Genomic DNA, 13,277 nt, shown 5'->3' on the forward strand with positions numbered 1-13,277 from the left:
GATCGATGACTGGTTGATCGATCAAGTTATCGATTAATTACAAGGAAAAAGCTTAAGTCACACATATATATTTATCGATAAGCTTATGGATCAATAGATGATCGAACAGGTGATCAATAAATGATGAGAAATGAATACAGTGACTTCTGAAAAGATTATGCAAGAATAAAACTTTAAATTCATCTATGTCTTTGAATCCTTTCAATAGAGAGTTAAGACTAAAAGGAACGTTGAGAAAAGCTTGAATATAAAGAGATAGAGGATTTTGAAAAACAACGTGTATAGCTGTTTTGAAGTGAACTGGTTCAATGATCGAACAAGTGATCAAAAACTGCTTGATTGATCATATTATCAATAAAGCTAAGTATGAGAGAAATAGATTTTCAAAGAGCATTGATCAAATACTTTATCGATAAATGGTTGATAGGAGAACTGATTGATAAAAGGTTTAAGAGAGATTTTCACAATGAAGTCTCATAATATATGATGATCGAGTAAATGATCGATTAAATATTAATCGATCAAGTGATCGATAAATAATCATTGAAATCTTATTTTAGAAAAGACCATAAAAGATATTAATCGATCAAGTTATGTGAAAACAAAAGTTGTAGATGTTTGGATGATCAATCATTTTATCGATAAATCAATGATCGATCAGGTGATCCAAAAATGGCTTAAAACAACTAAGTGCAGTGAAGGTGATGAAGATCGATCATTTGATCGATAAAGAATTGATCGATTAAATATCCTAATAGGCAACTTAAACAGAACTTATTATCAATAAACCAGTAAGTTATCAAGCAATGTTAGAACATGTTATCAATGAAAGACTGATCGATAAAAGGTGAATTAAACCGAACATAAAGTAAGTACAAAGACTTTACCAATTATCTATGTTCTCATCGATAACTTGTTGATCGATCTGGTGATCGATAAAAGCTTACCAGAATTGTATGAATTTTTCTGATAGATGATCGAACAATAAATTATCGATCAATTGATCATTAATTTTCTGCAAGCTTGTTCAGTTAAAGGTGTTAACGATGATCAATCAATTGATTGATCAACCCACAAGATTTGAATTATCTATCAAATTATCGCTCAAACTTAGTGCTAAGTTATTATCATACAGAGACATTTTATCTGATACATGATTGATTAACCTTTGATCGATCAGGTAATCGATCAACTTACTAAATCAGAAATTACTTAATTTGTTATCATCAAAACCTTAAACCTAACATATTCAGCCTCCCTTGCCCTCTAAGTGTCCGTGAAAAATCTGGATTAAAAAGTCCATGTGTCTACCTTCTCATGCTGCAGAAAATTAGGGCAAGCCAAGTGTCCCATGTAGTTATGTTTTTAGGATAAACCATATGATAATTTCTATCATTTTATTCCTTAATCATATGGGCCACTTGGGTCACAAATTTTCTGAGCTTTCCTGGCCCAAAATCATGCCTAATGGGCTGGAGAAAGAAGGAAGAAGTGTTACCTTTCAATTCCCAACATTTCTCAACCCGATTTTGCCATATTGGCTAAAATTCCTGTCTAATTTTCAATGATATTTTTGGACCTCCAAAATTTATTTCTACCTATCACATATCTTCTTTTAATATAGGAAGGTCTTTTGAATTTTTCTAGAATTTATTTCACCCTCTAACTACCTGTATTGAATTTTCTTTGGGTTTTACCGATAAGATTTCGGTAATAATTATTCTAAAATTAATCCTTTCATTTTTAGAGCCTGGAAATAATTTTATAATCTCACATAAGCCCTCAAATAATTTTATCATATTTTTTTTCAGAATTATTGAGGCCTCTGGATATTTTAAATAATTGTTTCCAGCTAATTTTTTATTATTTTATCGGAAAAACCTTTGTTTACAGAAAATTCTGTAATAAATTATTTTTATGCTAATTCTACTTCCAGGGCCTCAAATATGATTCCAAACTCTCTAACTTATTTTTGTATGATTTTTTAGGAATTTTCTAGAATTGTTATCCAACTTTCCCATTTTGCCCTTCCTGGACCGATAATTTCAAAAATATCAGTCCGGTCAGGGGTCAGATCTCAATTCAAAAGTTGTTCCAACTATGAATCTACTTTACTACTTGGCCTTCTGTCTAATTTATTATTCATGCTCCGAAGATTAAAATTAGTGGGATATGACAGAGGTCACGTGGCAAAGTAACCCTACTTCACACATCTTTCTATTATGTTAACTTTTGTTTATTTGCTACCAAGGATATCAACATTCTCTATTTCTTTTTTGAAGTTGTTAACTTGGTTGTTAATTCTATTTTGGTTGTATTTTTTGGTTTAAATTGGATTTTGTTGAGTAGCTTGACTCGAGGCCGATTCGCACTACAATTGGCAACATGTTATATAGTAAATAAGTGGATTTAGTTTGATGATTTGTTTTGTTCTGCATCTTAACTGTGTTCATCATGCATAACACAGGCTCCTTATAACCATGTTAGTAGTTCAATTCTTTTTCCAACATGGTAATACAATTTGAGGTAAGATGAATCTTTTATAACCACGATATAGTACGTCATGGATAATGTTACCTTGTTCTTTTTATATCATGGTTGTGTATTGAAGAATTGTTATGTTTGATGGAAATTCGTCATGAGGTGTTACACTTACTCACACTTGCAGTTCATATGCGACAAAGAAGAGTTCCCAATGTGAAGAGAACAAAGTAGAACTCAAACATGCCACTAAATATCAAATTGCTACAACTAACTTATAAATGCACTAATTCTCCTTGTAAAATTCTTAACTTTACTTGTTACTCCACTAAACATCAAATTGCCACAATTAATTTGTAAATACACTAATTCTTCTTGTAAATTCCCTAACTTCACTTGCTTAACAAAGCTTTAATTCAATAATAGCATATACACTTGGGTTCATGAAAGTTTTCTTCCAATAAAAGAGCAGCAATGATTGCTACACTTTTGAGAACATATCAAACACGATCATATAAAATCTTATACTGAAGACATTAGTCTCTAATACCAACAGTATTTCCAAAAATTTTATAGATTTGGAAAATAAAAAGCAATAAGTTGTTCCACCCATCGAATTCCTACAAAGGAAAACAAGAAAATTTCTTTTGTAAGCTCAAATAACCAAGCATGTGGAACCTTGTGACACTAAAAAAATTAGTCACAATCCACAACTATAAAATAAATAAATAAATTTGCAGTATGAAGAGTGGATACTTATTTGTGAGTACAAATAAACTGAGCCTGACACAAGAATGCTTATGCTATGAATGAATAATGATCAGTTTGTCAAGCAAGAAATCTGGATGACAAAGGAAAAAAGCTTCAAACTTATACACCTCATAGAAATCTTCCTTGTTAACAAAAAGCAGCAATGATTATAACACTCTCCAGAACATCTCATAGAATTATATGGATGCCTTGATTCAACAATATCCAATAAATTCTGATGCGAACACACATGTTTCTATTGCTTTTAGTCAATTGTTGTAACAAAGAAGAATCAAAGGCTCCTATTCCCAAAACAGTGGTGACAGCGAAGGCTTTTGTTCAACACTTGTAGGAGAGTGAGAGAGGGAAGAGACCTTAATAATTTTCGCACCTTTTTTCAAATTTTAGGAGAATAGTTTTGAGTAGCAACAATGTCTTTTCTATTCTCAAGTTAATTTCATTTGGCTCATTTATTCCTACAGTGAGATTTCATAATTATAAGGGGGCTTTTAGAAATTAATTAATTACAGTGGTCCGTGCGTGAAATTTTCCTTAAAATATATGTGAGACACATACATATTCTATGCTTACTTTTCATATACATTTGTCCTTTTTTCCTACCCTATATTTGTTATGAGGAAAATAGAGGGAAGGAGAGGAAAAATTTTGATAAACTCAATTTAAAAAATTAAAAAAGTGGAATTTTAAAACCTTAATAAAAAAACATATAAGATAAAAGAATAATAAAAAATAATTAAAAACTTTTACACCTACTTTTCTAATATTTTAAGTCGGGCTCATTAAAATTTTCTCTTTCCTCTCTCCCCATCATTTTTCTCATACCAAACGGACTCTAATGAAAGGAGTGTGACATTGCAGCATTTTTTAAATTTAAAAGTAACCTTGCACCACTCAGATAATGATATCTAGTGCTCATGTGAAAAATAGTTCAAGGACAAAAATGTAATTTAACTTATAGAAGTATCGATGGGAAACATTTCAAATTAAATGTTGTCATTCAATACACAGGCCAACTTTTGTGTCTAAACGATAATAAAATTGGGGCACCTAAGCTGGCCCAAGCTACAGCTAGGTCTTACTAACTTCGGGTCGGGTCAACGGAATTCTTGTGACCCATTTGAAGTCAATAGCGTTCTCCTCCACAAGATAAAGCAGATGATAAGGCCATCATATCTTCTAGTTCCTCATTCACTTCTCCTGTTCGGTTTCGAAAAATCATCCATTCGCATTCGTAACCTCTTAATTCAATAGCCAGGTCCAAAAAACCCTCTCAATTCAATATCGATCCAAAAAAAAAAAAGAAAAGGAAAGGAAAATAATTAGAAAGCGATGATGATTTCGGTGCAACCCTGTCATAAGACTCGCCTTCCGTCAGCGTCGGCGTGCCTCTTCGAAACCTCAAAGCTCCACAACAACGAGAGGAAGCCAGAAACGACGTCGTCAAGGAGGAGGTTGTTAGTTTGCCAAAGCAACCAAAGGAAAGTGAAATGCAGAAGCAGTAGTAATGGAGGAGAGGGAGACAAGAAGAGCGAGAGACGGTCGTTTTTGACTCTGGAGGAAGCTGGTTTGGTGGAGATTTCTGGACTCAGTTCTCACGAACGCTTTCTTTGCCGTCTAACAGTAATATTCCTCTCTCAATATTCCTTTTTTCTCTTTTCCCTTTTCATATAAATAATATTAGAAAAATTCTAAAAAAATACTACTTCCTCCCTCTCTTTAACATAAAAATAAGTTTGACAATTTATGTTAAATGTAATATCCAATTCACTTTATTTTTTATATTAATTTATTTTTTTTAAAAATAGTTCTTGTAATAATTACATATATTAAAAGTTTTATCACATGATGATTCTAGCTAATACACATAATGAGTAAAGGTGTTTTAAGAAAATAACACATATTTATTACAAATAACTAATTTAATAAATTTTTAAATTTATTTAAATTAGTCAACTGGCTCTTATATTAAAAAGACTAGAGATAGTACCTTTAATTTTAAAATCTCATATCAGAAAATACATAAAAATATGCTATCATTTGCTTTTTAAGTATAGTTAATTAATATATTTTAAAATTTGAGAGGTATTTTTCTTTTCGGATTTCACTAATAACATTTTCATATAGCAAATCGGTGGACGTTCTGATTTATTTATAGATCAGAATAAATAATAGATAATGTGTATGAAAAAAGTTGACTTAATTTTTTTAACCAGCAAAAAAGTTGACTTAATTACTTATCATGATAATTTGACTATAATATTCTCCTTCTACTTCTTTAAAATTTCAATTGAACACTTTACGTACAAGTTAATAAAATCAGTTAAAATTTGTTACTTATTAGTTAGAGGGTTTGAATGAATTAGAAAGTTTTATAGTCATGGGATGATAGGTAGGAAAACTTGATATTTAAACTAAATATATTATATTATGAAATGCACAAATGTCTTTGTAATGTAATTAAGATGGAAGAAAGTAGTAACTATAGTTATTAATTAGCGAAAACAATTCTTGAAATACCTATAGTTTTTCTTAACTTTTAATTTGATACTTTGTGTATTTTTTTCTTCTTATTAATTTTTTTTAAATTTTACCTTTTTAGCATTGTTAACCCCTGTGATTATACTTTATTGTTAGTCGATCCCTGTGTAAAAACTAAATGTGCTACTGGTATAAAATTAAATGGTTTAATAATAAAAAAACCCATTGATATTAGATTAAAAATTCAAGAAAACTATAAATATCTCATTTTCCTTATAACTAATTGAATGACAAGAGTCACGGGAGGTGTGAATAATAATTAAGAAGCCAAACCCCAATGTAAGGAAAGAATATTTTGAATATATGATTTTAAGTAATCTTTCACGTATATATTACACAAACTATTAAACTTGAACTTTTATTATTGAACACGATAGGATTTTGTTTTTTGGACTGAAAAACATGATAGGATTAGTCCTAGACCAACTTTTATTGGCATTTTTATCCTAATTTTTTACTATAGGAACAAAATGATGAATGTTGTATGAAAAAATTGGGGGGGGGGGGGTTTGCTGAAGTTTAATTTAGACCTTTTAGCGAATTAAAGCAAATATACTTGAGGGGAAAATTTGAAATACATTTTGGGGCCAGATAAGTTTGTATTCCATAAACGGTAAAGGGGTGCACAAATTTCTGGTTGGACATTTGTCGGATCTGGTGTTTAATTCGGTTTTATATCAATGATAGATATACATATAATCAAATATAAGATCATAAGAAAAATTAATTTTTACTTTCTATTGTTTGACATAATTTTCAATTTATTACATGAATAATAGAAAAATATGTCATTAATAAGGTCTCATATGATTTAAATCATTTTTATGTGGTCCTTGTTATCTTACTTTCAATATTTTGTCAAATTTGAGAAGAATCTTAATTTAGATATAATATACTACCTTCGATCATTAATATAATTAAGAATTAGATAATTAATTTGTTGAATATTAAAGAAATTAGTTAAGTTAGTTATTTCTAATAAATGAGTGTTGTTTTTGTTAAAATGCTCATGCTAATCATGTACATTAGAATGAAAACCATTTAATATGTGCAATCATCACAAGAATTATTTAGAAAAAAATGAATAAATATAAAAGACAAAATATATTAAAATCTTATATTTAGGATCAAGATGAATTTTCAACTAGCTTTTACATTTTTCCCCTTTTATTTCTGTCAACTACAAGATATAATCAGTTACGTTGATAGAATTATATTTAGTAAAATACTATCAAAATTTATCAGGATAAGCTAAATTAAAAATTTCAAAAAATATAAAAAATCAATTACAAATTATCACATTATACAGACTGAATTATGAACCAGATATAAAATATGACTATCAAAAATATGTTTCCCAAGTTTATATGCATTTTGTCATATAGTTAGCCACTATTTTGAAATTTGAATGCATCATTAAGCATATTTGGTATCAGTATTATTCTTATTATATTGACTTAATTAGTATAGTTTTTCAATGAATTTGTAAGAACGCTAAATAAACTCTTAAAATGATAAGTTTTTAACAAATTTTTTTTGTTTCACTAGTTCACTAAAATTTCCTTCTGTTTTTTTTTTTTGGTTCAGATATCTTCCTTAAATCTGCTGAGAGTGATATCTGAGCAAGAAGGGTGTTCAATCGAGGAGCTTAATGCTGGGAGGGTATGTGATTGGTTTGTCAAAGACAAGCTGAAAAGAGAGCAGAACATTGAATCTGCTGTGCTTCAATGGGATGATTCTGAGTTTCAAATTTAATTAATCATAGTCATGATTTTGATTTCGCAAGCTCTTTATAGGAGGAATACAATTTGCAAAATTCAATTTAACAATCCATCAATGTTAGATTTTAATACACACATATATATTTATATATATAGAGAGATCTGAATTGAGATTTATTTTTTTTAATATGCAATTGCTCATAGGGATAGATGATTGTGCTGGATTAAATACTTACTAAATTGGTTATCCCGTGCTTCGCACGGATTAATCTATTTTCGTTGAAGGAAAAAAGGTTAGCCACCGTGAATATTATACCCAATGTCAATTTGCAATTTTTATTTTGTTCAAGTTTGTTGTCTCGTTAAAGACTTATTTCCAGTTATATATCTGATTCGATAAAACTTGTTTCAACACGTCTCGTGCTCTTTTCTATTTGAATTAAGTTTAGAATAATATTCTGATATCACATCCTATTTCCAGGTATATCTAAGATCAAATTTTTCTAAAAACTTAGTCTTACTTGATCTCTCTTAAGTATCATATTCGAAGTTCTAAGTCTCTTTATCCATTCTTTAAACTTATTTCAAATTGGATTCGGATTATGAGCTTTTGCAAGTCATATTCTCCCGATATCTAAGTTAGAATACTTACTCTAGTGTGAAACGTAAATGCAGTATTATTCAAATACTGATAATTTCTACTCAAGCGATTCTATTTACTAATATTTTTGACTACATATGCAGATATGTTCTTCAGACTAAAGAACTTTCTCAATTCAAATTTTATCTGTGTTCTTCCTTGAGTATTTGAGTCTAAATGATCTGTGTTTTTAGAATATTCCACCCAATGTTTTGATGATATCAAATTTAGAGAAGAATTTCTTTTGTAGGGAAAATAATTAATTAAAATATTTATTGAATAAGTTGTTACTCTTAAATGTATTTTAAAAAAGCCATTTAATTGGTTTATAAGTTTTTAAATGAGTGTTGAGTATTTGACTAACATGAATTCAAGATATGAGCCAAGTGAGAAAAACCTCGTTATCTATTCATATACTATTTCCGTTTGGCTTAAGAAAAAACTTGAATATATTTTCAATATATTTAGAGCCGTTTTCAACTCTAAGTTGATTTGATTCATATTTTCTCAACTATACATTATATTTGAGTGTTTGATTCAAATATATTCAAGATATAGAAATCAAGTAAAAAATAATCCTAATTCTATCCTAGTCAGACTAAGCTTCACACGTTATATCTCTGTTGGTTTATCTCAATAGATTAAAGATATATTCCAAGTCACTTCTAACTCTCTTCCTATCTAAATTTTATATTGAAAAGTTATTTCAATGGGTTTGAAAAAGCTCTCAAAATTGTTTTATATAAGTGTTTATCAAAGAGAAAATATTTTCAAAATATACAAACTATAGGATATCAAAGTTCTAACGGAAAGAAGATTAAGATGAAAAGTAGCTTATCCAACTAGCATTAAATAAGAGCTGACTAATTCGAAAACAAGTTTCAACAGAAAGTCTCATTTAATACTCTCACCTACTTCAAAGATAGGACTTAATGGAAACTTAACTTTGTGTTTAATGGACAAATTCAAAAATGGACTATAAATAAAAGAACGGATTGAATGAACAAGTAGAAGAGAAGTAGGGCTAAGCAAAGAACCTGTAACCCGCTATGTCTGCCCATAACCAGAAAATTTTTTACCCATTTAGACTCACCTAAAAAACATGTAAAACAGGTGAACTTAAATGGGCGGGTTAGAAAGATAAACAGACAGGCTATGGGCACACCTCCGGGCTGCCGTGCCCGCCCATATTTTTTTTTTACTTTTTTATATGTATGTATCTTATTATAATACTCCTCCGGTCCTTAATATATGACCCAATTCTTGAGTTGGTTTTGGTCTTAAATATAAGACCCATTTCTCATATTTATCAATTTTCTCTAAATTACCCCTATAGATACTCCCTCAATCATAATCAAATAGAAGAGGGAGAGAGGGTATTAAAAAAGATGATTATGGTATTTTAGGAAAAATGTGTCACTTTTCTTATAATTAACTAAATTACCTAACTTCCTTAATCTAATCAAATTAGTTAAATGGGTCTTATATTAAGGACTGGAAGAGTATTTTATTTTTTCCTTGTCCTTGTAAAGGTGATAGCTTTGGTTTAGTGGCCCAAGTGCTTTGCCCATTACTTCTCTTTCCCAGGTTTGATTCCCATGAATCATGATCCCATCACACCTCACGCCTTACACTGGAAAAATTTTTTACTCCTCCTGTCCTTAATATAAGACCCATTTAACTAATTTGATTAGATTAAGGAAGTTAGGTAAGTTAGTTAATTATAAGAAATGTGATACGTTTTTTCTAAATTACTATAATCATCTTTCTTAATATCCCATCTTCCTCTTCTACTTAATTATGGTTGAGAGTATCCATAGGGGTAATTTAGAGAAAATTAATAAATATGAGAAATGAGTCTTATATTTAGAACCAAAACTAACTTAATAATTGAGTCATATATTAAAGACAGAAGGAGTATCGTTTTTTATGTAATATTTAAATTAAATTTCAGAACTCAAAAAGCCCTCTCCCTTCCTCACGTCTCCCACCGTCTTTTTCCCCCTTTCTTACCTAATCCTCTCCGGTCTTCAAACTCCTCACATCTCCCACCGCCGTTTCCACCCTTTCTCACCTGATCCTCTCTAGTCTTCAGACTCTCCACACATCACTTTTTTTTTTTTTTCAAGTCCCTTCCTCCTCCACCCACTCCTCTCTTCTTCCTCCCCTTCTCTCGCATTATCATCACCGTCTTTTCCTCCACCACTATTGAGACACCTCACCCTTGACCTCCGATCTTGACCACGCGACAGCAACGGCTACCTGTGGGAAACACTCATGGCTTCAACATGCCTCACCCATTCTCTCGGTGTCCGTGACTTTGCTTTCCTCAAAAGTTTTTGTGATTTTTCTATGAAAATTTTTCTGCCCTCTTTCAGCCTCCTTCATCTTCTTCAATCTATCATCTTCATTTTCATAAATGGTTCTTCTAGCCTTCTTGTTCTTATGATTTTTTTATAAAATTTTTTGATTTTTGGTTCTGATTTCTGCCTTTAAAAATTTAGTTGGGGTATGGCTAATGTTCTAATAGTGGTTATTGATTGATTTTGTAGTCTTCTTTGATCTATTAAGAAAAGTTTTTTCAGCTTTCAGGAAGTAATAAACGGGCTAACCCATTCCTACCCAAACCCGCACAGGTTTGTACTAACTCGTTTATTACAGGTTCAAACAGGTTGATTACGGGTAAGGGTTGTTCCGTGCCCGTGTAATCTTAAACGGGCAGGGCATGGCTGCTAACCTGTCTGTTGCTCTGCCCTAAAGAGAACTTCACAAGAACAAGTGATAAGCTATAGAGCATTCTTTGCAAAATTCTTTGGAAGATTTATTGAGCTTTAGTGATTAGTATTTATTCTATCTATAACAATCTTAAAAAAAAATCAATGGTCGGCTTGAGCTGTTTTGAGCTCATGGATGGCGCCTCACTTAGATTACTGTTCTATGAACAGTAATGGCTGTGTGAACAGTAATGGCTTAATACATCTGGCTCCGTGCGTTGGTTGTCATGTGTCAGAATGGGGTAAAGTCATGGGTAACCCATGTGTGCAGGTTAGTTACTGGTTACATTTTGTTTATAAAGGGAGTACTGGTATGTTTGGTATGGTCCATTTGCTGTTAAGTATGACTAGGTGAGAGTTTTTTGGAGTGGAGTGTACATATTTATATTCGTATAGCAACATCTGAAAGTCTCTCAAACTGGTTATTTAATGAGGTGTATTTGTTTTTACATTCAAAGTCACTAATTGTATGCGTTTTTGTTGATTTCTTAGTTCTCTTATCTGCATTCAAACATGGCTGAGCTATTTGATAGGCTTGAAGACTTGGCACCTCGTGGAGATATGGAGAGTTATCGTGAGGGTGGAGATGATTTATATGAGAACCGACTTTGATGTATATAATCGTGACTGTGGTTGCCTGAAGAAATTGATCATGGTTGATATATTATGTTGCATAATCAAGCCTGATGTTGGAAGATTTAAACAAACATGGGTGGGTAGAACATTTTCCTGATTTTTATGGTGGGAAAATATGCATAGGAAGATGTTTGTTAATTTTTTATTAATTGTGATTTTTGCATTAATGATTGCATGACAGGATCTACGTTTATTTCTTGTGTTTTCATAACTTTAAAAAAGAACACAGCAAGTAAAGTTTCAATTCTCATCATATTTACCATAGTTTTATCTCTAATAAATCAACATCATGTTAATATATCAAGTATTGTGAGACCCAACATTATGTTAAAAAGATTGTAATGATGGCGGTTGTTAATGTAATGGACGTAATGTGTTCTGGCTTTTTTAATCTAATGGAATTTTGGGCAGATGTAGTTCTCATCTAATTTAAGTTTTTTGGTTGGCCTTCACGTTACTCTATAGTTTTGCTGGTTCACTTTAATTGATGCCCGCAATGTTTTTCTGGGTTAGTTGATAGTGTACTGCTACAAGGTGAGATTGCTTCTGAAGAAGTGTTGCAGCAAAAGTAGTAACTTTTATTTACATACATCTGCAAAAGCTAAAATGACTGAGTAAAAAGGCATATGAGTGCGTATAAATAGCTGATAATTCAGTTATTGTCTTGTAAGTCAGTGTTATTTTATAGTACGCAATTAGAAAGTGTCCGATCAGTTGATTTTGTGGTGGTAAGGTCGAGATGATGTGGTGACTGATTTTTCATATTTTTTCCTCTCATGTATGTGTAAATTATTTTTATTAGGGTGATTAGTGAGAGGCCCAAAATTTTTTTTTTGGTTGTTTGATGGGAAATGTTCTGTGGCTTTAGTCAATGGGTGTAACTAATGAAATGATAACATATCTGCATGGTTATTATTTAATTTAGTTGCACTGTTTAGCAATATTCCTATGCGTATTTTTTCCACCATATTATATTTCATATATCAAAAAATTCTCCCCAACAATCTTTCTTTAAATCTTCCACCATAATGGTTGTTTATGCAACATAAGTAAAAACTAATTCAGAAAGTCAACGTGGAGATTTATTGTCAATATAACACTATCTTGGGCACCCATGAAAAGTGATAATCGTGCTTGACAAGTCAAATCAATAGATTGTTTTAAGTGCTTGGTGTGGATGTAGCAGTCGACTTGTCAGGATGAATATGTAATCATGAAATTACATGTCAACAGGTAAGGAAAAAATGTTCTGAAATTGACGTTGCCCAAGGGAAATGAAAACATACTGTTCAATTTTTGAGATATTAATTTAAAATGTAGATTGTCAGGGGAAATTCATGAATCAACTATAACTTGCATGGGAAAGCTTTGGCAATAGTCATTTAATCCCAACTAAAAACGTCATGGCAAACCTTTTAGTTTAGTTCAGGCAACGTAGTTTTCCTTTTAAATAAATAAACTTATTAGAATAATAAACTACCTTAATCTATTATTAATCATGTAGTTCAGTAGTATATATATACATAGAGGTGCTTGGGATAACCACCGGGCAAGTTACGTTGTAACTATTCGAACTGTTTCTTTCTTCTACTAATTTTTTTCCTGATAATGGTGAGGTTTTCATTGCTGCGTGGGAATGCATCTGAGAGTAGCCTTCTTAGAAAGTTCCCTCTTGTGTTGAGCACTGCCATATGCATCCAACGTGTGGTATGTAGA

General features: G+C 31.2%; 1 protein-coding gene across 1 annotated transcript; it reads left to right on the forward strand.

Moving 5' to 3' along the window:
• Nucleotides 1-4,205: 4,205 nt before the first annotated feature.
• LOC114734408 (uncharacterized) lies at nucleotides 4,206-7,771 on the forward strand. The gene is made up of 2 exons (XM_028922070.1): nucleotides 4,206-4,872; nucleotides 7,378-7,771. Exons 1-2 carry the CDS (start codon nucleotides 4,582-4,584, stop codon nucleotides 7,543-7,545), a joined length of 459 nt encoding a protein of 152 aa, XP_028777903.1. The 5' UTR covers nucleotides 4,206-4,581; the 3' UTR covers nucleotides 7,546-7,771.
• Nucleotides 7,772-13,277: the final 5,506 nt, after the last annotated feature.

Source organism: Neltuma alba, unplaced genomic scaffold (assembly GCF_004799145.2).
Source record: "Neltuma alba isolate B1F8T4 unplaced genomic scaffold, ASM479914v2 tig00000426_pilon, whole genome shotgun sequence".
Taxonomy (NCBI): Eukaryota; Viridiplantae; Streptophyta; class Magnoliopsida; order Fabales; family Fabaceae; genus Neltuma; species Neltuma alba.

Bases quoted from the DNA above. Each gene is read 5' to 3' on its own strand.
- LOC114734408 (XM_028922070.1), top strand. From the start codon at position 4,582: ATGATGATTTCGGTGCAACCCTGTCATAAGACTCGCCTTCCGTCAGCG. The intron at 4,873-7,377 runs GTAATATTCCTC...TTTTTGGTTCAG, and splicing joins GCTTTCTTTGCCGTCTAACA to ATATCTTCCTTAAATCTGCT.